Source organism: Perissodus microlepis, chromosome 20, assembly GCF_051167445.1.
Source record: "Perissodus microlepis isolate ML-2025 ecotype Zambia chromosome 20, ASM5116744v1, whole genome shotgun sequence".
NCBI classification, from domain to species: domain Eukaryota; kingdom Metazoa; phylum Chordata; class Actinopteri; order Cichliformes; family Cichlidae; genus Perissodus; species Perissodus microlepis.
Window position 1 is genome coordinate 28,774,566 of NC_140480.1, and position 27,007 is coordinate 28,801,572.

The 27,007-nt window shown below is 41.2% G+C and overlaps 1 protein-coding gene across 2 annotated transcripts in view; it reads left to right on the forward strand.

Annotated features, from left to right (window-relative positions):
• Positions 1–27,007, forward strand: part of plxna2 (plexin A2) — a 157,525-nt gene that overhangs the window by 92,327 nt on the left and 38,191 nt on the right. For both annotated transcript variants that reach the window (XM_084917581.1, XM_084917580.1), the window contains exons 5-13: positions 357–457; positions 9,459–9,582; positions 12,139–12,292; positions 14,368–14,464; positions 16,042–16,156; positions 17,228–17,428; positions 18,110–18,206; positions 18,470–18,669; positions 24,657–24,808. In XM_084917581.1, coding sequence (XP_084773707.1) covers positions 357–457; positions 9,459–9,582; positions 12,139–12,292; positions 14,368–14,464; positions 16,042–16,156; positions 17,228–17,428; positions 18,110–18,206; positions 18,470–18,669; positions 24,657–24,808 — 1,241 coding nt within the window. The remainder of the gene's footprint in view (positions 1–356; positions 458–9,458; positions 9,583–12,138; positions 12,293–14,367; positions 14,465–16,041; positions 16,157–17,227; positions 17,429–18,109; positions 18,207–18,469; positions 18,670–24,656; positions 24,809–27,007) is intronic.

Consider the following 27,007-nt stretch of genomic DNA (forward strand, 5'->3'; position numbering starts at 1 on the left):
GCTTTAAGATAAAGGCAACAGTTGCTTGGGCAGTTGGCATCTCACACATCAGTATACAGAGGCGTAGTGTAGCCAAACATTTTGAGGCACATCATTCTCTGCAACAGGTCCACAACAAACAATAACACTGTTTAATAGGGATGGAGGGGTAATGGTGCGTGTCACATTATTACATTTCATAACATAGATTAACTGTGTCAAAACATTGCACAATAATTAATAGTTTCACTGGCGTCTGTCTGTGTGGGACTGAGCATGCTCACACACAAACACATGCATACTCAGAGATCTTTGTTGTACATTTTGTAACGCTTTTCTGGCTGCACTGAGACAATGACGTTTTAATGTGTTTGCAGGTTACCCAAGTTCCCATCGAGTCATGTGAGCAGTACGGGACATGTGGAGAGTGTCTGAGCTCTGGGGATCCACACTGTGGTTGGTGTGTTCTTCATAATATGTGAGTATCCCTGAGTAGCTGTCATGTCTATTTGCATCCATATGTCCATTTTCTACCAGTTATGTGCATCCAGAACATGAGGGCAGTTGTCTGCTGTTTACCATGCACCGCTCCATATTTAGAGTGGTTTGTTGTGTTTGTTCAGTTTTTTCAGTTCAGACAGATTTTGTTAGATGTCTCTCAAAATGGCCTTCACTTTGCCCACGCAAAGGCAGACAGGTTATTTTCCTAATGTTTGTCTCTGATGAGATACAGTTTAAGGAAAGGAGACAGCATCTGACTGAAAATGGCTAATTGTGCCTCAGAGATGGCTCAGAGCTTCTTGTTGCTGCCATTGTCATTGCAGCTTTATTCTGACATGACTTGATATTTACAGGAAATGATGCCATTTATGTTATATATGTTTGAATGGAATTTAAAGACAGGCAGCAACAGACCAAAGAGATCAATCAGAAAGTTTAAAGATCATATTATAAAGCGCTGAGAATACGCATAGAAAGCATGAGTGACACCTGCTGGAGTTCAATAATTACTGCAACAAAATTAACCTTCAAAATGACAGGAAGAAGGGAGAAACGGATGCGGGAAAAATATGCGTGTGCATGTATTCATCTGAAAAAGCAACTGACATGTGAATATTTAGATGAAACAATGTAAAAGAGTGGAATACAGACAATGCTGAACAGTAAAAAAAGCTGAAAGATTTTCAGCTCTGACTCCCTCTCCTGCTTTGTTTCTTAAGTACACAGATTTTATTGGAGCTTTTTCTTAGTTACTGTCCCCATTTGAAGCCCCCCTAAATACAGACCCACTCTGTAAAGGTATAGCTGAATATTTGTGTGTGTGTCAAAGCACTGCGGCAATCATCATTATCATGATGGCAGCCCCTGCAAAGTGCACTTAAAGTAATTTACATCACTCCAAAGCTGGGACAGGACAAATAATTGCCTAGCGACAAGGTAATTCAGCATGTGCTTGCAAAGAGCAGGAGGGGCTGACGAAAGCTCTGTATTCTGTGCAGTCTGCGTGCCTTCACACAGGGATCATTTACCACAACATAAGCTTCCATGCTAGACTGCTAATCATATGCTTTTGTGTAGGTGTGGTAGGGGATAGAATAATTCACGTTGATAGGAATCTGAGTCCACTGCATGTAAAAGGTGTTGGTCCTTAAAGGTGAATGGCTTTTGGAAGCCAGCTGTGATGAGGGAACAGTTGTTTGGTGTTTAAATTGCTTCTCGAGTAAATATGTGAGGGCTTACGTTTGAGTGGGTACATGCATGTGTCAGTGCACATGGGGTCGATTTTTATGTACATGCACAAACACTCATGTGGATCACTGTACTGTACTGTTGGGAGAAAAGGTCAGCACCCTGATTTGCGTAAGATCAGCCATCTGTCCTCTCAATACAGCGAACGGTTTTGCCACCTGTCTCTGATCCTAATCCCCCTTTCTCTTGCCTGACCCTGCAAAGAGTATCGCAGGACCCCTGTCAGCTTTAGCTATGCTGCCGCAGAGAGGAAAAAAGTTACTTGGAGAATGGTTAGCTTTTCTCTCTGTTGCATTCTCAGGCCTCCATATGGTTCCGCCCACAAATGTATTAAAAGAGCTACGATTTCTGCAACAGTTCTAACATGAAATATCGGTTTTGGTGTTTATATCCAGCTTCTGCATGATAAACACAGCATAAATACCTGGTAAAAAAAAAAAAAAAGACAGATGGTTACAAAAAAGTTTCTACAAAGTTTACAATTTTTCCACCTTTTGGCAAAGGTGGCACAAAGAGAAGATGCAACAAACACTGAAGCAAATATTTTTTGAATATGTCTTGACATAGCATTGCCTTATTCAGCCTGTTCTTTCATGCACAAAGCCGACGTGCCACCACTCACAATTACACGCCTCTGTCAACACAGCAGCTCATATATATATATATATATATATATATATATATATATATATACGTCATCGGACAGGGAAACCTCAGAAAAAGCAGAAAAATGTCATCTCGTGTTGTTAGCTGCAATGAATTATGAGTGTTGCTTGAGTGCTTAGGAGATGATGTAATCTTGTCCACTTCGACTACTTCATCAAAACACCCACTTATTAACTGAAAGCCAAGAAATTTGTACAGGATTTTAAATGAAACATAGGATAACAAGGATAACAATTATCTATAAACCAGTTTGTGGCTTTAGTGTAGTTAGCGTGGTGACATGAATGCACAATATAACTGACAATTAAAGAAGATATTTGTCAAATACCACTAAGGAAAAGCAGCTGCACCCTTCTGGTGAAGCACCCCCCTCATCCCAGACACCCAGAAATTAAATTTCTTGCCAGCCTTCTTTCTTTCCTCAGCTGTGATTTCTCTTCCATCATCCCCCGTTTCCCTCAATTTTTCCAATTCTCTGTCATCCATGTCTAAGCCATTGTTGATTTTGGGAAATTATCTTTCCCTCTTTCCATGTTTGCATCTTCCCCACTACCCAAATAGCAAAGCTAGTCTCTAAACTATTCAACTCTACTGATCTCCTCAGCCCAGTGTGGCTCACTGCTGTCTCCTATTTAGACACTCTCCCCTCTGGAATCAGCCCTTCCACACTCCAGAGATGGTTGGCTTGCCACATATAAACACCCCTTGCTTTGATCACCCTCCTCCTTCCTTCTACAGCTGTCATCCACGATATCCATCCTCTTTTCTTCTCCAACTCCTGCCCCGCAACCCACTACTATTTTCTTTATGTTTGCATGTGCATGCTCATTGAAGTGCGGCATTCTAAGGTGGCTAATTAGGAACACGGAGAGACATTAGTTTGGCTAGCAATGATGAGGAGGAGAGAATGTTGCAGAGGGAGAGGGAGGCACTGAGATGACCAGAAGTGGCATTTCTGTCTTCCCTGTCTTTCTACTCTCTTTCTTCTTCCTCTGATCCAATGTGGTGTGAGACTCTAAAGTCCTTTAATTACCAGCAGCTGCTAGGCATTCACTGAATGCACGAAGACCAAAAAGGGAAAAAAAGAGTGAGGATAAGAATGAGCAGGGAAGAATGAAAGAGGGAGAGAGTGTTTGATGCTCTCGTACACTCATCGGCCGACAAAACGGAGCAGCATTTTGATTGCTGCTCAAAGGGAGCTCATCATCTCGAGCGCTCTTCAGTCGCTGTCCTGTGAATGGGTAGTTCAGCCTTCGTCTGACCACAATCCAAAAACATGGCGTTATGGTGATGCTCCCCACCCGCCCCCCTTCCCTCTCCCTCCCTTAGCCTGCATCTCGCTGCTGTTAGATTAGCTCTCTAATCATGCCCAAAAGAGGCTTTTCCATCTCAAAATGTCCCATATCACTCCGTTCTCTTTCCATCCTCTCAACTCACTCCAACATTCCGGTAGAGGCTGAATGGTTTCGTTGAGATTTGTCAGGATTAGTAACAAGTTTGAGTTATGTCCAAAAGGGTACCAGGTTCAAGGTTAAATTTTTTACCATTATAGTATTAAATAATGTTTGCAGTATTACTAATGTTGTAATCAGTGACTGGTTGCGGTAATGTATTATAAGCATAAGGAATTCCGTTCTCTGTGTCAAAATGAGTGTTTGTTGTGAGGGTGACAGCTTAAAGGGTAGAAGTATAGTAGACTCCAGCAGAGAATGAGTCAGCATTTTATTCTGAGTAGAATAATATGTCACTACTACACGGCATTATAGTGTGTGACTGTATGTGGCTAATCCACCCAAATCCACCCAAATCTGTTTCAGTAAACCACAAAACAGTTTGGGTCAGGTACCTGCCTGTCTACCTGTCTAGCAGTGGATCTATTGAGTCCTGTGGCTCAGGGAATGGGATCTCTCTGGACTGGGCTTGTTCCTTTGCATCCTGTTGTTGCTCATTTGAATCTTGACCTCGGAAGTTTGATTGGCGGTCATGCTCGGGAATCAAATTTGACTTTTTAAGCTGTTTTTATGATGTAATAGTCCATATAATCTTCCTTGGGAATATTATTGCCTTTGGGGGTTGTGAATGGCCTGCAACAGTAGGTAACACCCATGCAAATATCATTACCAAAGGCTTTCCAGCTGGGCGTTACAGTGTAACAAGAGGATTAGTATTATTTACTTTTCTGTCATTGGTTTTAAAGTTGTGGGTGCTCAGCATATATTGAAGCAGGAAACATCAACCTAGAAAATAGTCATATTTGGTGTTGCATGCATGTTTGCTAAAACACACACACAGACACACACACAAAACCCCACAAACTTATTTCTTGAACTATTGTTCCCTAGTTTATGTGGCATGTTTATTACTTCGCTGCAAATTGTGTCACCCAACGACCATAAAATTTCCTCTAATTTCACAGTGGCAACACCAATTAGACTAGCAATGAAAATGGCTGCCTCAGTCCATTGTGAATGTCAGATTGTGTGTCTAATGGCCAACTCATCAGCCAAAGCCTCAGTTAGCAGTCAGGGGGAAGCTGCATCCATCTTCCCAATTGTGCCTAATGAGATATCGATCACAAACATGCAGATCTATCGATATTTCCATAGATTCCTAGCAACTAGAGCTAATACAGGTTGGCAACATGCAGAAATACTGCACCAGTGTGTACAGTATATGTAGGCAGGCAACATATTATACAGTTAATGATCCTAACAACCTACTGTGTATCTCTTGCTTGCTCATTGATTTTCTTTTTGAGATGCTTCCGTCTCTGCAATGCTTCCACTGACTTTTTCCCTCTTTTTCTCTCTGCTCAGCCCACACAAGAAAAGCTATAGCTTGATGCTGAGCACTGAGGAACGGTCTCTTTATAAATTCTCTGGGACACTCTGGGTTTGCATAAACCTTGACATGTTTGTTCATCTGACCATGAGTGCTCTACTATTCTTGTTTTGTATAAACACACTGAATTTACACCACAGTAGTTTCAAGATCTTCAAGATACACTGAATGAGATGTGGTCTTGATGTGTTCTGGGTCCTTTGGGCAGTGCCCTGCTGTGACATTATCAGTCACCACTGGAGACAGGCTAAGAGCTACAGTGGTTGGTTTGACCCCTGACATGAACTCTGGGTTTCAAAGTACATGTCAGCCAAAGCCCTGAGGAGTTTACTATTTCCCTTTTCACTTCCTTTAGTACTTCTTGAAGTTTAAATGTATTCCTATACTTTAAAAATGGACCAGTAAGAAACAAATGGACTGGATAAGTTAAAGTGAGGATAAAACACTGAAGAAGGGGTGTGCAGCTATGTGTGTGTCACACAGAGAGGAACCCAGCACGGTACAGCACAGCCTGACATATCCCTGCTCACCTATTGAGTCTGCTTTTCATATTAAGAAGCCAAAGACCCAGTGCAGTCAGCCTTTATGCACATTTACATTAACAAGTTTATTTGATGAAGCACACAGTCCCCAGTCTAGGCTCCCATTCAAATCAAATCCTGCCAGCAATTCTCTAACATTATGGGTTGCCACTTAAAACTAGTAAAGCTTTGTTAAGCTCATCAAATATTCAATATACATCCAGTTAAGTCTCTCTGTACATCCTTTATAGCTTCCCGCTGTACTCCTTTCCCCAATCCCCCTGCCCTGCCACCAAAGCATGCCTGTTGTGCTTTTAAATTCCGCAGCGTTATGTCGTCTGTCTCTCATGAGGGGAGGTGGAACGGGAAGGTGATTTTAAAGTGGCTCCCCCTCTGTTCTCTCCTCCTGTTTTTAAACACGGTGCTCACAGCAAGAGCTACAATCAGACAGGTCTTCACACTGAAGATGTTGTAGGGGAAAGGGAGGAGGGATGGAAGAACAGCAATCTTTCCCGGTGGCCTGGCTCACACCAGAGTGTGTGCATACGTGTGTTTATGTTATTATTCGATACTGTCTATTAAATGTGTGAAAGATTAAGTGCGAGGCACTGTATGCTATTATGCATATGTAATTTCCAGAGGGTTTGAGTATACAGGATTTGTATGTGGCCATGCCCTCTTATGTGTCTGTTTTAGTTTGTATGCAGGGATGATGCTCTGTACCAGTCGTGCGTCTGTGTGTCTGTCAAGACAAGGTGGAGAAGAGATGACGGTGTAATTTCCTCTCCAAGGCAACAGAATAAGATGCAGACATTGGTGGAATGGACCCCAATTTCTGGCCTCTGCTATCCTAACCCTTACCAATTATAGAAATTGCTTCCTCGGCCAACACTACACCTTACACTGTACATTAGATATAAGTTTCTAAAAGTGAATTAGATTGCATATACTATGTCAGATTTACACCCTGAACAACTGTGTAGCCCGAACACACTGCTACAGTAGTAAACAATATTCTCCACTCAATTTTAGGGGTGCATTTTAGCAACTCACCTCCCATGGTTGCACAAAATGGGACTGCCACTCACAACTTATTTTGTATTCTGCAGAAGACTTGTAGATACCAGAGAGAGCTAATGATGGTGCATGCAGCTACTTCAGCACCCTGGACAGGGCTTAAGGAGCCTAACCAAAATCTGACGCCTCTAGCTCTGGCTGGAATAAAAATAGTTTTCAGTTGCTTATTACAGGAAATTGAAAAAGGTAAACATATTTGTAATGCCCATCTTTGCATACGGAAGATGTGCATTAGAGAACACTTGTGGTATGAAGTGATGGGACACTAAGCATGAGTGAAACTACTGACTGACAGGAGAAAAAGGGAGATCTACAAGGCAGGAGGTCAGAAGGGGGAATATGAGGAAGGCAGGACTGTAGTCAACACTCAGTGGCATGCACTTCAGCTAATGAGAGAGGCAAGGGGTCAGCTTCTAACTACACAGAGATAATGGCCATCTCCTGAAACCATGGCAACAGCTGCCATCCTGCACGCCTTCCACCCCCGCTGCCTCACCCCCTTGCTGCGCTCTCATCTTACTTCACCCCACTGAAATGAATTTTATTTAAAAAAAAAAAAAAAAAAAAAAAGAGAGAGAGATTCACATTGAGGAAAATCAATGCAGAGCTTTTTGTCAGTTAATGACTGCCCAGGTTTTTGCATCTGTACCCATACAGCTTGGAGACATGCATAAAACATCGTGCCGCAGCCCACACCTGAAAGCACATTAAGTATCATTTTCTCCTGCCATTGTGAATGTAAAAGAATCACCAAATTGCAGGCAGAGTAATACCTTGCCTAAGAAAGGTGTACTAATTTCAACTTGTATTAGAATAAGACAAAAAGGAGTTTCTTGGGCCGATAATAGCGAGAGAGACGGCGGGGAAGAGAAAGACCGAGGCAAATGAACCAGCGGTGGGGTCAAATGTGTAAAATGAAAAGGTAAAGTAACAAAAAAACCATCAATATTAAAAAGTTAAAGTATAGTTACCAAAGTAGTGAAGGGGAAAAGCAGGTGATCATCATCAAAAAGTGCTGCAGTGACCCTCCTTTCCCAGTGGGAGATTTCTCACTACTATAATAATTCCACACTTTTCTGCTCTCTAAATTCCCTAGGGAGTGCTTGGAATATTAGTGTGTGTGTGTGTGTGTGTGTGTGTGTGTGTGTGTGTGTCTTGGTGTGCCTAGTAGTGTGGACTTCTGACAACATAATTGCACACAGAGGCTGTGGATGAAGATGTAGCTTAGAGTCAGTATATGTGAGAGTATGTGGTTAAGAAGCATGATACGGCGCGGAGCACACAGTGCAACACACAACACACACACGCACAGAGCAACCAGGAGAGAATAGCAGAGCTTGTAGTGGCACATCAGCACCATGGACAGCAGCTGACCCTTTAGTGTCCAATTAGAGCTACTGTGACCAGTCAGCCAGTTAGCCAGACACTATAACTGGGTTGGACGAGGATAGAGAGGCTTTGGTGTAATGGGATGGAGAGACCGCACAGTTTTAATAAGTGGTGGGAGGTGGCACAGTTTTAATGAGAGATGTGGCAGTTTCTTGTGATACTTGATACGCAGTCTGACCATTAAGATCTCTTATGAGAGAACGCCTTGTAATTTGTACTAGTTACATCTACAGAGTTATGCTGAGATTGAAGGAAGCAATCTAGCTGTGTTGTGCATCCACTTCTGTGCCACCACTTGTCGCTGCAGTTTATTGGGAATGCATAGCCAGTCACCTACATGTTTATAATAGAGATCAGCTGTTATTAATGATGTGAGTTTCATAAGATATCTTTGAGAATGAGCTATTTTGTAACTGGTGTTTTTAACCAATCCAATAAGACAGCAAAAATGTTTAAAATAATTTTTCAGCCTGCCATCTGTTAAGCGGAACAAGAGAGAAACACAGTCTGTTAACAGCAACATAACTTGTAGCCAGAATGTAGAGCATGTCACATTTACAGCCTTGATCATCACAAAATAAACAAATCTGGATGACTAACACAGAAAAGCACAAAACAAGGAAAAGTGAGCAAAGAAGCCCCAAGAGTTTGGTGTGATTTTTTTTTTTTTTGTAGGTTGTTACTGATCTGTTCAGATGTCCTAAAACAAGCATGGGAAACATCGAAAGGTGGATGATTATGGACTCGTAAGTGCCCATATAGTGGCTGGTGACAAAAGTCGGCTATTAATGTGTTGAGACAGTGAGAGTGTTACATCTCCCTACAGCACTGCTGCGGGATATTTGTTTTATTTCTGTTACAGCATTGTTTAATATTCCTTTCCCTACACAGTGTTCACCATCTTTGACAATCCTCACGCTTCCTTTCTTCCTTCTGTTTTTGGAAGGAGTTTAAAATTGTCACAATTTCTCATTTGCCCTCCAGTCATAATTGTTACATTATAATTGTAACACTGTTGTTTGAGTTTCATTTTCACATATTTTCATTCCACATCACTTTGGCTGCACTTTTTTTTTTCTTGTAACTTTTTATTCATGGAATAAGTTGTTTTTCCTCTATTTCCTATCATATCCGACGCGCATATTTTTTTTCAGTGCTATATAATATCACTGATGGCATTGAAAAGCAAATATCAGTAACTTCTTTCTATCTCGGTCCTTTCTCCTCTCTGTTCAGATGCTCTCAAAGGAATCGATGTGAACGTGCGGATGAGCCGTACCGTTTTGCTGCTTCGCTCAATCAGTGTGTGAAGGCAACCGTGTATCCAGACAGCATTGCAGTCTCAGAACCTAGCGTACATGTAAGTCTGCACACAAACAAACACGCACTCGCTCACACATATGCATAATCCTACACACAGTATACAACATACCTGCAATATCAACCACTGCTTGCAAAGTCAAAAATGAAAAATTAGCTGCTATCTACGTATTTCCAACCCACGCAACAAAAGCAGAAGTTTTTAAACGATCCCACATAGCTGTTCATCTAGTCTTGAGTTTGGTTGATGCATAAACATTAGATGGGAAGGTTCATAAGGGCTTTATGTGGGCGTTTCAGCATACATATGCTCACTTTTTACAGAGCAGTCAATATGTGTGCCAAGACATGTTTGTGTGGGTGGGTGTGTAGGCGTTAAAGTTGTTCGAGTGCAGTTGAGTACAGTACAGTATTTCTACATGGATTCAGTAAAAGCACACAAAGATCAACAGTGAAAGGATCTGCCTGTCCAGATTCTGGAGATTGTTGTACATCTATGCACAATCCACACTGTTAATGGGTCATTTTATGCACATCTTTCAGCCTGTTCAGAAAAAATGTCTTTGGTTTGAAATGGTATGAGATGTAAGACACTGACTTATAGATGTATTAGGATACATGAAATACTTTTGTGCTGTTCAGAACAATTTAAGTGGACTAAAATGTGAATCTTTAAGCTGAGAGTAGCTGCATTACAGATTTTTAAATGATTTCTTGGGATTTTATTGCAAGTAAAAAACCAAGAACCAAGAAGATCTCTTTAGCACGCCTCTCCAGACCTCTTTATAGATTAATTGACAACACATTTTCTTCCATGTATTTTGGTGAGCTGACCTTTTAATTTATGTGGTTAAACATAAAAAAATAACAATCTTGTTAACATGCAGTTGGCTCTTGCACTGACTCACTCTGCACCACATTATATCTCACCCTCAAGCCAATGCTCAGCATACCTTGCCCCCGTTGTCCACTTTGCAAACAGCAGTTTATTACATTTTAACAGTTTCACCAACCCCCCCGTTTTGCTGTCATATCAGAAACGGGGTCATCTGACCAACCACAAAACACTCAAATTCACACAGTTCGCAAATTCCACAGGGGTAGACTGCTATCACCATGACAACGCAGCTTCTTGAAGTGGGCACCAGGACAGATAGAAAAGGCAGTGAAAACAATGAAATTACCTTTGCTGAAATCTGCAACCAATTATGGTGACTGCCAAGCAGCAAAAACCCCCACTACCATCGTGGTGAAAGGAAGCCAGCAAATGAAAAGAGCAAAATCTTAACTCTCAGAAACAAGCTTATTTTGTGTAATGGCTTACTGTGTCTGTGTTTTTGTGTGTGAGACAATTTCTGCATAAGCAATTTTTGAGTGTTTATCTGTATATGTGTGTCTGAGGACGATGAGAGCTAATTATTGTAAGAGAGGTTACTCAGGGAATTCTGCATTGAACAAAAGACATTGATTGCTGTGATTGCTGTAATCAAGGATCTCTCTGACACCTCAGAGTGAAGCAACACAAACATGGTGAAAGTAAAACAGGGAAAGACAAGAGGTCCTCAGCAGAAAAAAAATAAAAGAAATCATCCATCCTCTTGATGGGTAACAGAACAAGCCAGCTAACGAGGGAGGCAGTGTAGTCAGCCACTGAGACAGTCAGCATCTCTTAAAAGACCTACAGTTAAGCTGCTCAGCTGCCTTGCCTGTCCCAGTAGCCCTGCGGTGTTTAGTGAGAGGCAGATAAAACAAAGAGAAACTTCAAACGGTATGGCCCAAAAATAACAGCTAATGGAACAAGGCTGTGAAATGCCATGGTGATAATTATCCAGACTGCCTCTCTTGGCTAGAGAGCCAGATCACACACCCTGCACAGAATACATTTATTTATAGGAACAGCAGCTGAATGCTCCAGCCACAGTGTCACTGCTCTCCAGAGAATGACTTCAATCGCCTTTATGTGCATCGGCACTTGTGTAGTGCATCTCATATGTGAGTGTCTCTGTGTGTGTATTTTTTTTCCTGTATCTGTCTCACCTTCTAAATACTAAAGAAAGGTAAAAGAAAAAGTAGAATTTGCCATGTGATATTTTTTTGCCATTTTTTTCCTCCATGTAGCTTCTACTGCTTCTGAGTGGGTCATGATATTTACCTCTGGAATGATGCCTTCTAGAAACAAATAAGATTAGCTTCTAAATAAACCTTTTTTCCCTTATTATGCTGTTTTTAAGATGCAGAAACGGTTCTTGGCAAAGTGGACGGACAGCTTTGCCAACAGCAGTGTTTTCTTTTCTCATCCTGACTAGAGCTGCTGAATTTAAGCCACTGTCTCCTTTTATAATTTCATCTCAGATTTTCATGTCTTGTTTATCAAAGATGCAACTGTTAATGTTGGTTATGTGTTTTCCCCTATTTATCTGATGTATCACGCATTAGTCTTCTAAATCAGCTCAAGGTATGGGGAAGTTTTAGGGAATTTTTACCAATTTTTTATTTGTTTTCATTAGTGTTAGTGTCCATTTAGATCCATTCTCAAAAAGATGTGTACAACAAACTTCATTACTAAGAACATTGTCATGTCTCACACCATCTGCAGCTGCTAGTGAAGGTGAGCGACGTTCCAGACCTTTCTGCCGGCATCACCTGCTCATTTGGCAACTTGACAGAAGTAGAGGGCCAGGTCAATGGCAACCAGATACTTTGCAAATCTCCTGCTGCTAAAGATGTCCCCCTCATCCCCACTGACCAAGGTAGATACAGAAAACAGACACACATATATTACCATGTATGCAATGCAAGCTGATGAATGGCTTAGTTGTGAAAATGCTTATTTTCCTGTGCAGTCAACAATACGCTCATCAAAACACAGCCTTTGCTGGATTCTGATTTGTCCCTCCCTCTCATTTACAAATCTCTGGGCTAACTGTTCAGCTGCACGTGTACAAACTCTGAAACATATTTAGTGATCCAGCACTCCCAGTTTATTCAGGGGCTGTCTAAATAACAAGCACCCACAGGATTCAGGTTGTTTTGCTGTGAACTGTGCTAACACATGACCCCGGCTACTTTAAATCTGCTTGAGGATCCAAATTAGATCCCCTGGCCTGTGGTCCAGCTATGTTGCACTTAATGTCTGGCCTTAGATTTGCATAATAGGGGATGGTCTAACACTAGTCCATGGTCTAACAGTAGACCATTCCCTATGGTCTACTCTTCAGTCAGGGATCAATTAGAGGGAGTAAGTTGATTTGATGGATTCCAGTCTTTGCATAGCCAAGGCATAGACAGTGTGTTTGCTCTTTACCGCCACTGGTACCTGATGAATGTGAAAGTTTGAAATTGGCTAATTTTATTGAACTCCACAAAACAAGCATGTCACATGACACCTTCTTTGGAATAAACAAGGAAGACTGCTTTTAGATCTGGTGTAAAGGTATGCCAATAACCTCTCTTATATGATTGTTGGAAATCTCATGAACTTCTATTGTAAATACAGGGCACAAATATATCACTCTGGCTCAGGCATTCATTTATTTGCAAATGTGTATATCATTGTGAATATTAACATCTGTTGTTTGACAATAAATGCCTCTTGTTTGCAAGGAAAGATGGCTGCAGGATAACAAAACTAAACTGCCTGAATAATATATAATATGCAGTGTATGGAAGTCAATGTGTGTTTTGGGGAGTTGGTAATCCTCTTTCCTGTGAGTAAATGACAGACCTGTTTGCCCAGAACTCCCATGGGGACAAGTGCATCAGGCACTAATATGAATGTTCTCCCCCAGGTAAATGTCAGCCAATCCCCCCTGTAAGACCTTCCTCCATCCATCAAGCTATCCATCCAGCTGTTTATACCTTCGTTTTTACTTCACATGCTTTCCCCTGAGGCCACCTCCTCCTGACCTCCGTCACCTGTCCCCCTAGCAAGTCTTTCTGTCTGTTGCACATCAACACTGATTGTGCCGTGGTGACTTGATCTGAGGAGAACAGAGGAAAGAAAGGAGAAAGGAAGAGGGGGAGGGGAGATCAAGACTTGGAAGGTGGAGACTGATGGAAAATACAGGAGAGAGGCCAAATTAAAATACAATTATGTGAAGGGGCAGGAGAAGAGGTCAGGATAAACTGTGAAGACACTGAACTCGTTAAAGAAAATAGCTGGCACCCTTGTCCACTAAATAAAATGGTCTTAGATGAAGTTTTGTGCAGATATGACCTCTATATGACTTTATCAGATCCTGTGAGACAAATATGTACTAGTAGAAGTCTGTTATGTGCCTGCTATAGAGACTTGTGTGAAACAAATCCTGATTCCCAACAGGTGCTGTGGAGAGAACAGAGCACTAAGGGTCAGTCAGCCCTCCTACTCACTGAATGTCATCTGAAATTCAGGCTGCTCGACACATACAAACAGACACTTGCACATATTTATGGAGCTGGTGTTCTGATAGAGAGAGATAATGTGGCTTTTTTTTTTTTTTACAAAACACAGTCAGAGCTCTGTTCAGCAAAGTGAAGGTAAATAAATTTGCATCTGATTAAATGGTTCTGTATGAGATTGAAATTCAGGTATTTAATTTTCACGGGCTCAATGCAAGCAGTACTCCTTCATGTTACATATTTAAATATATGCAATACTACACAAGAAATACCTTTCTAAGTGATGTGTGTATGTGTGCTAACAACCTTTGTTTCAAAAATATTAATAAGCCTAAAACTAAAATCAGTCTGCTGTTCACAACTACGCAAACAATGCGAACATATTCACTGCTCTGTAACAGTAAAAGATTAAATAAAGGTTGATGTCGTGTCTCCTCCCTTTCAGATTGGTCAGGCGTTGAACTGAGGCTGAATTCTAAGGAGACCGGTCAGATGCTTATCAGCACAGAGGTCAAATTTTACAACTGCAGTGTCCACCAACTGTGAGTATCGCTCTCTGAGTCCATTCATTTTCTTTTTTTGACAAGAACAATGCTCAGACCTGCTGCCCGAAACCACCGAATCAGTGCTGTGGGATTTTAATCACTATTTGTCTTGAACGTTAGCCTGCCCCAGTCCCCTAAAAATATCCCCTGTAAAAATTAATGTTATCTGATCGCTTGCTGTTCCCCGCGGTCCACACAGGAAGAATCTGTGTTGTGTTGTTAATGAAGCATTCTTTTCAAACATGCTGAACTACAAAACACTCTGCTTTCTGCCTAACAGGCCTTCTGTGGGGATTTCATGCCCATTTTCATGCCATGTCTGTCCCTGATTGAGTGATGTTGAATTGAATCCCTGGATTGGAGATCTTAGTGTCTGCGGTGCCTTTGCAATTGCTTGCTTCATTCCAGTGTGGCAGATTCTGTTTGTGTGAGATTCAAAGGCCTCATTGACTTGGGAGTATCACTGAATTGAGAGTAGTTGAGAAAGGGTATCACAGGGGTTCAGGAATCCTACCATGTCAAATTATTCTTTGACTCTCCCCTTGACATTAAAACAAAATGTTTTAGCCATTGTCTCCTTTGCTAGATAAAAGCAGGCAGTGTTACTCTGCATCTCTCTCTTTGTGTTTTGTCTCCTTTCTCTTCATATTGCTGTTTGAGAACCTTGCCTGAGTAGCACAGAATGCAATTACCAACTCTCACATCAGCTCAGTTAATCATTGATGACAAACAGAGTGCACACAGCCACACGCGCGAAGAAATATGCATACATTTGAAAAGGGCATACACCATCCTTTCAGTAATGCCACCTCCTATGTTACTTCCCTCTTATTGCACATACCGTTCCCTGTATATTCCTGATAGTGAATCAGCCCGATTCATTCAAATTAGGCTTCTTGACAGAGATCACTCTGATGATTTTTGCCTCAGTGATAATATTTCACAATGAGCATATGTGCAAAAAGGAGACAACGAAAGAGAGAACCAGTTGTGACAACCCCCCCAGCCCACCCCTTTTTAACAACTGCTCAAAAATACATAGCACAGTAAAGTCCCATCACAGTCTATTAAAAGTGAGTGCTGTGCTTGCTTTGGTTTGCTTTGGTAACATGCAGAATAGCATGTCTTGTACCTAGTATTTTCCCATCAACTTGTTTTCTTTGGCCATTCTTGTTTTGACTCATCTCACCTTCTGTTCATCTATATAGTTTCTATATACAGTGTTGGAAAGTGCACGTTTATCCTCATTACTGCTATCTTACTAGTATAACACTCCACCTCTCCATCTCTCTCTTTCTTATTGTGATTCTGGTGTCCTATTCACACATGTCACACATATTAATATATGGTAGAGGAAAATGTATGCAGGGAGAATTTGGCCTAGCAGCTATTAGGTACTGTGCCAACCACAAGGGCACAACAACAGCAGGTGCCCACTTGGGACATGAACTCATTTCCTATGTGGCACTTCCCCCTACTTTGGCAAACTCGTTGTCCATCCTTGACTGCACTGTTCTTTTTTTCCCCCCTTTCACTCAGTGTGTGTGCATGTGTGTGTTTGTGTGTTCCTGCAGGTGTCTGTCATGTGTGAACAGTGCCTTCCGGTGCCACTGGTGCAAATACCGCAACTTGTGCACCCATGACCCCTCCAGCTGTTCCTTCCAGGAGGGACGGGTCAACGCTTCTGAGGTTGGTGGAACACACATGCACAGACACACGGACTTATAACCTAATCCATCTTTTCCTCTCTCTCTTTCACCCTTCCTTGTGCATATTTGCACTTGGTTTCTTTCTACCTGCCTCCTGCACTGCATTTCAGCTCTGTGTCAGCCTCGGGGCATGTCTTCAGAAAGACAGCCATCTAAGCTTTTCTATTTCTGAAGTGGTGCTACTCATTCAGAGCTCTTGTTCTCTGCAATAGCAATTAACAGTCTATTATCCTTGGAGTTACTGAGCTTAACATGTCTTAACAATGACACAAGATCATTTTGACCACATCAATAATGATCACTATGTCACTAGCTATGCACATTTACACTACTGGGATTTTAAGTGTTTGCCTTTATTCATTTAAACCCATTCACTTGTATTAAAAGAAACTTGTTAATAATCCCTCTTCTGTACATATATGAGCAGCCCTCTTGCATTGCCTCAGTTCATGTGTATTTGCTGTGCATGTCACACATAGCTTCAGTGGTAAGATTAGATGCAGTACTCACAATTATGAATTAAGACCAGCCTTTCTCTATGACATCAGTAACAGCTATTTTATTTTAGCAACCCTACAATCTAAAGGTATATTTGAATATCGCATTATGATATTGTATCTATGCTTTAATTGACTTGAGATGTAAAGATTCACAAAGCTAAAGGCCATTAAGAGTGAAGCTTCATTGTGTAAAGCCATAAAGGCAGTTTTCTCAGACTGTTTCAAATAGCAATGACCTCCATTATTACTGAATACTTTAAACCACTGACTACTGATACCATTCTCAGTTTTGACGAATTGAGCAGTTTCATAATTCCTCTCTTGAGAATGTGTATTTCAACGCAGCTCGTAGCTTTCCAAGGTCACAGAAATCAGTTATAAATTCTAACTTAGAATTAATTTCCACATTAATTCCACATATTGTGTTTCCTACTTATAATCATCCTCCTTTTTCACCATTATTGCAAAGTTCTTTTGTTCTCCTTGTCTTGCTAAACATGAAAGTGGAACATTTTTCTTTTTTGTGGACCCTCTCTGCTTTATCCTTCCAGGACTGTCCCCAGCTAGTGCGCTCTGAGGAAATTCTGATCCCAGCAGGTGAGGTGAAGCCTATAACCCTGAAGGCCAAGAATCTGCCACAGCCCCAGTCTGGTCAGCGGGGCTATGAGTGCGTCCTGCACATCCAGGGGGTCAGCCACCGAGTCACTGCCCTCCGCTTCAACAGCTCCAGTGTACAGTGCCAGAACAGTTCGGTAGGTTGTGCGGTGCCTTTTCACATTGAGACAATATGAGTGCAATTGATGATGTGTAATTTGATTTGTCTGTAATTCTCCATTATATAATTACGCACACATTTTAAATACTGTATACAAAAACAGATAATAGCCTGAATCCCATACCATGTGTATGCTTGTGTGTGTGTATGTTATTTAGTCAGTGGAGAAATAGTAGCCATCATCATAGATAATTATACAGAAGAAGACTGTAGCACGAGTCTGCCTTCAGAAGTCAATATACTGCTGACTTCTGTAGTATATTCCCAGAGGTACCACAGGCATGCATGTTTTACTTTCCAGTCTTTCGCTCTCTCCTGCACACACACAAACACAAACACAAACACAAAAACACACTTGGGCAATGAAAGTCAGGCTAGAATTAAGCGCATGGGAGGCAGTTAAGCACAGCATCAATAAAGGCCAGAGGGAAGCTCAAGCTCCTGCCCAGCTGTCCCATATCTTGTGGCTTTTCACTTTGTCAGCTCCACAGATACTGAGATGATGTAAGTATGGGGTAATATTGGAAGGGCACAGTACTGTCTCCACTAGGGTTCACGGGGATTCGAATTCCCAGACTTCCCATTGAAATCCTCCTATCTTATCTGCTTCTATCCCAATCTTTATCTTTCTCCCTCTTCATCACTCTGTGGCCTCTAGTATCTGTATGAAGGAATGAAAATCAGTGAGCTTCCTGTGGATTTCTCAGTGGTGTGGAACGGCAACTTTATTATTGACAACCCAGAAAATATTAAAGGTAAGGACAAAGGATGCTGATGTCAATATCTTCTAGAAAATAGGATGGACACTGTCATTTTGGGATATTTTTGTTGGTGCAAATATTCCATTTTTTGTGAGAGGTCACAAAAGCATTTGTATGTATTCATGTCAAATCATTTGTAGAGTATTTAAGAAATTTGAAAAATATTTTACTCATACAGACTATCTATCAGTTTTCCTTTTAACAATAACAGCAATACTTATTGGTATGTTCACTGTATTGCCCATGTCACCCCATAGTGCATTTGTACAAGTGTGCAGCCCAGCGGGACAGCTGCGGCATGTGTCTAAAGGCAGAGAGGAAATTCCAGTGTGGCTGGTGCAGTGGTGAGGGAAGGTGTACACTGAGGCACCACTGCCCCCCCATCAACCCTTACACAACCCGCTGGCTGAACCTGTCCAGCAAGAATGTGAAGTGTACCAACCCACGCATCACTGAGGTCAGTACCTATAATCCCTCGTCTGTCCTTCCTACCTGCCCACACAGATCCAGCGGTCGATCAATATGTAATTATCAGCTTCCGTTGCAAGGTGTGTCTTGCATCTTGTCACAGTTCTTTCACAGAGGGTCATGAGGCGCTCAGCTGAGACTGTAGAAGTATACTTAAAATTCAAAGTTAACAGCTCAGACAGTTTAAAACGGCTTAATAAGACATTGTCATCTGTGCCAGTGGCAAGGCAGTTACAAAGTGAAAAACCTGTTCTGTATTCTCCAAAGCACATCATGATCACTAAATTGCAGCAGAATAAGAATACACTTGACTCTGGCATGCTGTTTTTTAACATTTAACATTTAAGTTGAAGTGGTAATAGCGGGATTCTTGAGAGATGGATAGGACCTCTGATAAATTTAAATTTTTATCTTGTACAAGATAGAACGAGGTGTTGCATGAGAAGCAGCTGTTCTACTCTACTTTGGTTTTGTGTGGACTCAGAAAAAATGAGAATAAACCTTCAATAGGCTCCCCACTGTGCTTGGCCCACCAAATGCCTGCACATCCTTAAATGTTTGTTGCCTTTCTGTCTGCCTTTTATCTTGCCTTTTCTTTTTCTGTGTTTATCTATCCTTATTTTCTTAAAAGCAAAAATTATATGTATGGCTGTTTATGTACCTGTGCGGCTGTATGTGTTATACTCGCAGGTGCTTATTCTTATGAGAGTTCTTTTCATCTTCAGGACTTATCCAAGGGCAAGGACACACAAATACATGCACACGCACACACAGACACACATGCACGCACAGAAATAGAGCTTGAGATTTGTAGTTTTAAAGGGCTGTCTTTTTGACATCTGCTTTCTCTTTGTGCATAGGCACAGCTCCCTGCTCATAGATTTTAATGTCTTTTGTCCTCACACAAGGTTATTCCAGCCCTTTGAAAGTTTCTTTGGCACCAATAACTGTTAAAAAGGGAATTTCACAAGCAAGTAATCGTAGTTTTTTTTTTTTATTATCTTTGCATCCATAACCAAGTGAATGAGCGGTGCTCCTTTTTGTTTTTTCTGTCATGCTGAATTTTCGCAGACATGACTAGAACCCAATAGCTGGATGTCCTCCACATCAGCAAGATCGGGATCATGACCTGGAAGTGCTTATTTGTTTTCCACAAGCAGACCTTTGCTTACTCAAAGCCCCCACTGTCGGTCTGCTGTCACAGAGGAGTCAGGCCAGGAGGGACAGACTATTTAATTAGCTTGGTAACACACCAGTGCATTGTGGTTAACCTACCAGACCTATCTGCCTCCACATTTATTCATTTAGCTTCTTTTTCCTCCACTACATACGCACATGTAACTCTAGCCAATTAAAAACTGAAGCTAACAACTTGGGTAATTGATTTGCTATACTACACGCAAATAATCACGAAAAATAGGCAAGCTGATGAAGTCCGACCGATCTTCTTTTTTCTTTTCCCTGCTGTCTTATACCTCCTCGTTTTTTGTTCTTGTGTCTCTGTGTTTAACTGTTTCTGACTCTTTTTGCCAAATTACATCCATTATGATGAGTTTGAGACTTGAGACACATCATGCAATGGGACTTGCAATAGTGAAGAGCACAAAAGAAGCAATAAATAAAACATGTAACCAAAAGTAAGCTTAAACATTGAGAACCTTGCATTACTATATCTATACTGCATCCATCAGTTGTCCAATGTTTAAGCAATGATGTCAAAAGCAAATCTGAAAACTACAGAATATAGCAAACCGGTTTTGAAATGACATGGCAAGCCAAAGGAAAAAGCTCACAGGGGAAATGACTGGCATAATTATTATTTTTATATTATTGTTCAAATAGCACTTCAATCAAAAACCAGTGATTGACAATATATTACAAAAGCAGAGCTACACGGTCAGTCTTTCCTTTTAAGTGGAAGAAAAATAAAAAAAACTAAACTTGTGAATGTATGAATGGTTTGGGTGAGGTGAAACGATTCAAGTAAGACAACAAAAGACGGAGGGGGAGATGTAAAGTCATCAAAGGTGGGAAGAACAAAGGAGCCGGGGAGTAGGGGGGAAGTTTGGGCGTGGGGGCCTCCTGAGGCCAATCTAAAATCAGATCTGTTTATGGCTGTAGGTGGCAAAATCAACTCTGCGTGAGCATGTACTTCAGACAGACACACCTATTTTCTACTCATCATCGGTAGTGAAGCCGGCGCTCATCATTCGTGCGTCGTCCTAGCACCCCCCGCCCTCACCCCCCTCCCGTCTCTCAGTGATTACAGTTTCTTTAAGAAGCCGACATCCCCCTGTTGGGCTGAATTTATTAATAAATTTGGTTTTGATTGTATGCACCAAAGCCCCCATCAAGAGCTGATTTGTATACATACTAACACATTAGTAGATGTGCCTTCCACAAGATAGGCCTTTTGAATAATTAATGTTTCTATTAAGTGCCATGGTGCCTCCCACCACGGGCCATTAATATTGAAGAGATGTAAGCCCCTGCTAACAGCAGAGGGAACAACATCAAATGAAGCTGGGAGTTAGATGGGCATATGAAAGGCGTTTCCTCAATACGCTTCGGCCGTGGTTTCTGTATGAGTTAACTGTATAGCAAAGAAGCTCCCCTGCCTCTAGTGACAGTAAATATAAACATCTAGCTCTAGCCTTAGGAAAGAAAAAAATATGGGATTCCTTTTTTCTCTTTCTTCCTCAAACATGCAAGTGAATGCATGCTTTTTGTTGATATTTTGAACTCCATGGGGATAGCAGGCCTGTCAGCTGTTATCAGACTATAACTGAACTCTGCTTACTGCTGTAACCCCGAGAGTGCTTCTGTACTGTATGGATGCTGACCTTTATTAAATCTGCCAGCTGAAGAATAAAATATTGCTCAGCACCCCACAGATTCACATGCAAACCAGATGATAGGTTACAATTCCCTGTTCAAACGCACAGGTCCTGTTTTTTTTTTTTACATAGTCTTCTTTTGTTTTTTACTTGTTTACAGCTCATTTTCATCGTAACCAATATGTCTTAGCCTATTACAAGACATTCAAGACTCTATAAAGTATTTAGGATGCAGTTTGTTCTGGAACAAGCGATCAGTGGGGTTTTATCAAACCCATTAAATGCTTCTCACAATTAAATGTGACATGCTAGAATTAGTCTGAGCTAAGAATTAGTCTGAGTGGCAAGACAAAGAGATTATCTGCAAGCTTCTAAATGATATCAAAGGTTGTTTCATTTCAAAAGCCAAACATAGAGCTTTGGGAAAAACAGAATTCTCTCTGTGGTGTTTTTAAGGGCATAAAAAGATCTTATCCTATATATCTAAGCTTTATTGAAAGTAGATAATAATGAACATACAGTAGATTTTTTTCGTATTATAGATTTTAATAGTAAATGAGGTGATTAAATATTATTATTGCTGAATTCCACCGGGCTCGGTCAGCTGCCGTAGTTACAGTGACATGCTTGGCTTGCATAGCCTGAAGGCAGCTCGGTTGGTGTATTGCACTCTGCTCTATGTATTGAGTTTAGCATTGGCTGCATCAGCACATCTTTCCCCGCCATTACTTCAGCTGAATATGTCAGCACCACGCTGACAGACAGCCCCAGGTTATTCACATTGAAGCCCATTTCTCTCTGTCGCCATAGTTTTTGTTATTTCTCAGAATACCAAGGTGTCTTCTCAAAACTAGCCAGCATTTTTTTTTCTGGAAATTGATTTCTTGTACATCAGAATGTATTTTTTGTACTTAAGCCATGCATTTTTATCTCTAATGATTCTAGTGTTTTTTCATTTATTCTTTTCATGGTCTTTTGGCCAGAGAGAGATACATTATGCCAGAGAGACTGCATGAGTGGGAGCAGGGAGAGTGGCTTGCAAGCTGACTGCCTGTTTGCTGGGAATTACCCTCTATTGACAGTGTGACAATGCCAGGCGGGCAGCAGCACTGCTGCTAAAAGGATTACATAGGGAGCATGGCATGGCAGCATTGGGTGGGAAAAGGGAGCTGGGGCAGAAGGGCGTGTGTGTGCATGACCAGCGACGCTTCCTTTTCCCCTTCTGAAATACAGTTTGGTAAAGCAAAACAAGCAAACTAGAGGAAGAGGAAGATGTGTCACATGGCCTGGGGAGATAAGATGATGGATGGGAAGAAAACAAAGAAAGAGTGATGCAAACAAGATAATTTTGCAGTGAAATATAAACACAAACCTATGCTACCAGATGATAGTATATATGACTACTTTTATTTGTCTATAAAGACCATTAGAACTAATGTGATTGGCAATCAAATCAGTCTTGTAAACAAAAAAAGATTCTTTATAGATCTGATTCCTTTGTATATGTTAGAAATGCAGACACAAAGACAAAGAGCAGAAGTTCTCTTATGCCTCACAGCCTGGTGCATCTTTGAAGTGATAGTTTTTTCCATGATCCAGATGAATCAAGGCTCAGTCTGCCAGTGGGGAACTCAGTGAAATGGGTTTTCTGCGTGAACTGGACTATCGTCATGTCCTTCCACTATGGGAAGTGTCCATTTCAGTCTCTAAGTAGAAGGAGGAGGACTCCCAAGCTTTTAGCATGCCCGTCTGTGATACAGCACTGCTGTCCTGTCACCGTCCCTGCCTCACATGTCACCCGTCTTGTCTGATGGGACTGAAACGGCGTCCACTTCCCCCCCGCTGCTCACCCCATTTTCACTCTTCTTTCTTCCATTCCCTTCCTCTTCGTGCTTTTCCTTTCTTTTTTTCCCCTCCCTTGTTTTCTCACAGGCCCTCACGTTGCTTATGTAACCATCACTAAGTCTACTCGAATAGCTGCTGCCATCGCCTGACATGGATATATTTAGCCATTATGTTCCCCCCTTCTATACCCTGCATGCCCAAGCAGTGCTAAAAGATTCATGTATTCAGGCCCCTCAGGCGTTGCAGTGACACACTTACTTTACATCCAGAGCAATTAATGTCCACTGAATCTAGATTACAATGCCAGCATCCCACACGGAAGCCGCAATGCCCTAGTGGGTGTTGGGGGTGGAGATAGAGGGTGTACAGCAAGTCTTAAAGGGTTGCCATCACGTGGGGGTTTGCAGTTCAGTGAGCGGGTACAACTGACTCTTGTTTTTTCCCTTCTGCTTGCATGGTCAGTAATAGCGTATTGATTGTTTACATAGCAGCCCCACACAGCAAAGTGACAGTCTATCCTCCCTGCTGCCCTCCTCTCTTGGTTTTTCTGTATTCCTTTGGTGACTGCACAGTATTGCCTACTCTATTGGTCTTTTTTTTAACCTTTTTTCCATTTCACTCTGTGTTCTCGTTTTTGTTTTTACTCCTCCTCCTTATCTTGTCCTCTTGTGTTTAAATGGCTGTGTGATGGCCAGGTTGGTGCCTCAACAGGACTCTGCAGCACAGAAGGCACTATGCCACCCTGTGCCAAGGTCATGCTGGGCAGCCATATTGAATTTTATGTGTAGGTGGTCTTCACTAATCATTAGTATCCCCCCTTGTTAGATTTAACATCCATGTTAAGCAGGGTAGATTCTGAGCAGGTGGCTTTGCTGAGTGTTAAAAACAGTTTCGTCTTTATCCCAAAGTTCCTTTTTTTTAAAGATTTGCTGTTGCAGGAGAACGAAATTGTAAAAGAAAAAAAACCTTTGTATTCACTGGTGATTATGTATGCATGGTGTGTGGATGGGTATAATGCCACATTTTAACAAGAAGAGCTGCAAAACAAGTGTCATTAGGTGCTGTTGTGATTAGAAGTTGCTCGTGGTACAGTGACTCATGGCATGTTCTGACATTTTGTGGATGTAGGACTGGGGAGTACACTTAATTGCTTTTACAGCCACCTGGACCAAAAGAGCATATTTACCCTTGAGCACATACAGAAACCTGTACGCATTTATGTGTTTCTATAAACCCGCCGCATCCCTGAAGACAAAAACATCATTTGACGTCTAGTTTCTCTCCAACGTTATAGGTGACACCAGTGGCTGGACCCCCAGAGGGAGGCACCCGGGTGACCATCCATGGCACAAACCTTGGTCTGGCTTTCTCAGATATGGTCGGCAATGTAGAGGTGGCAGGAGTGAGGTGTACCCCTGTAGAGGATGGCTACATCATTGCTGAACAGTAAGTGATCCAAACAGGAATGATCATTTCAAAACTATTGCTAATACTTATTATTGATGGATAACTACACAACATTTAATTACAGACAAACACAATTATTCCTTCAAGCTAACTGAAAACATGACGTTTCTTTCAACCAACCCTCCCAGTTTATAAGCAGATCTCATTTGCAGAAAGTGTATATGTACATTGTATGTAATAGCAGTTATTTATAGGAATTGCTGCACATGGTGTGGCCATATGCCCTCTCACTTGCTAACAGTAGCAAAATATTCTAAATGGACTATATTTGCTGTTCCTGTAAGTGTATAAAAATAGGAAAAAACAAAAAAAAATGACAGAGTGACCGAAGTTTTAAGTATTTATTCAGTAACTTAAAAAAAATTATTTATATTATAATTTATTTCATGTTCTTTTATTTAATTAATATTTAACAATGCATAGGGATGCATTCAATCCGTTATTAACTCTCATAATAGCATGCATCTAGCCTTAGGTTTTGATACATTATTTATGTGCTGTAACAGCTAATAAGCTCTAAACTATACATGTGTGTTGCACAATCTCCCGCTTTAATGAAGACTGGAGCAGGTCCAAACAGTCTGGTCTTGACATTGCTGTTTTCCCCCCCTGCAGCACAGTAGCCCAGTTCTCTCTGTGTAGCTCATCTAGTCAGCAACAATCCCATAACAGCTGTGTGTGTTTACTTGTGTTTACCTCCTTAATTGTCCCATGCTGTGTGTACATCATGGTAAAGTCTGTCCCGTTCACCCTGAACTAATGAAACGTGGCCCATGCTTCCCAACTTGCCCACCACCCCCTTGGCTAGACACACAAACGTGTGTAGACTTAAAGACCCAGTGCCCCATGGTTGGTTAATCTCCGGTTGTGTGAGCCCTCCCAAGATAGATGTATGTATAGATAGTGTGTTAGTTTACCCTAAAAATATATATTTACATATTTAGACTAGGGTTAGGTTGAGTTGCCTTTGGGAATTGAGCTTCATTGTTGAGGGAAAGGCAATACTTCATTATAAAAAAACTATTCTATTATGATTTTTAAGCATTTTATGCGGAAGGAACAAAAATACACATTATGGAGCAATTACAGGTTAGATAATTGTACCACGGAAAATCAATAGGATATGAGGAATAGTCTATTAAAATAGTACAACATTGCTATTGTAACCTTTATTATTGGACCCTTCAGCCACCACAGCTCCCTAGAAATTTTATTATAATATTTATAGTTTTCTTTAGGAGAGACAGGTACTCAGAAATAATTGGCTTTTCTTTCAGTTAAAGTGAAATTCTCTCTCTACTGAGAAAATGGTGTTAAGAATGAAATGTATAGCAGTTCACTAAAAAAGATGACAGGCATAAACCCACATGTGAATGAACCCACACACCAACACCCATGCACGCATACAGCCTATCACTGTCATGGTTCTCAGAGGAGCCTTTAACCCTAATTTTTTTCTTTGACCTACTTGTGCCCTCAGAAAGAGAACAGCGAAGCGTGATGCCATTGCTATAAGTCGCATAGTTTCACTCCTGCATGGTGTTACAAAGACATATCTCGCAGTCACATGTGCACAGTTGCTACTACTGTTTACTGTGATACGGTAATAAAGTAGTAAAGCTATAACAGCTCACATGGCATAGAGTATTTCTGTGGTTCCTTGCCCTGCATTGAGTAGCTGTATAGCTGTAATTAAAATCCACTTGGCTGTAGGAGACACTTTGTGTGCAGCACACTGATCTGACAGCACTTTAATGCGATTGGGGACAAGCTGGGGAATTCATTTATATGGCGGGTAAAGAAAAAAAATTGACTGTGTAAAATTAAAAAACTAACCTATAACCTCTTAAGTCCAACTTTGAAGGAGATGAAGTCGTCCAGATGATATACTGAGCTGGACTTTTATTCAGCACCTTTGGATTGTATTTTGCCTCTAGGTTCATTATGCGCATGTCCTTAGCTGACTGTTGCTGTTTGTTTTGAGTCTTAATTCAGTCATCAGCCACCCTATGATGGACTGGACTGTACAAAAAAACATACATATTTATGTGTCTTTTATGTTACTACTTCAGAGGTGTGTGTGAAAGCTACTCCTGCTTTGAAGAAAAAGTCTGAACTTTTGTTTTTTCCTTTTTTCCAGCTGTCAAAAAGTACTTTTTTGAGGGCTGAGACTATTCT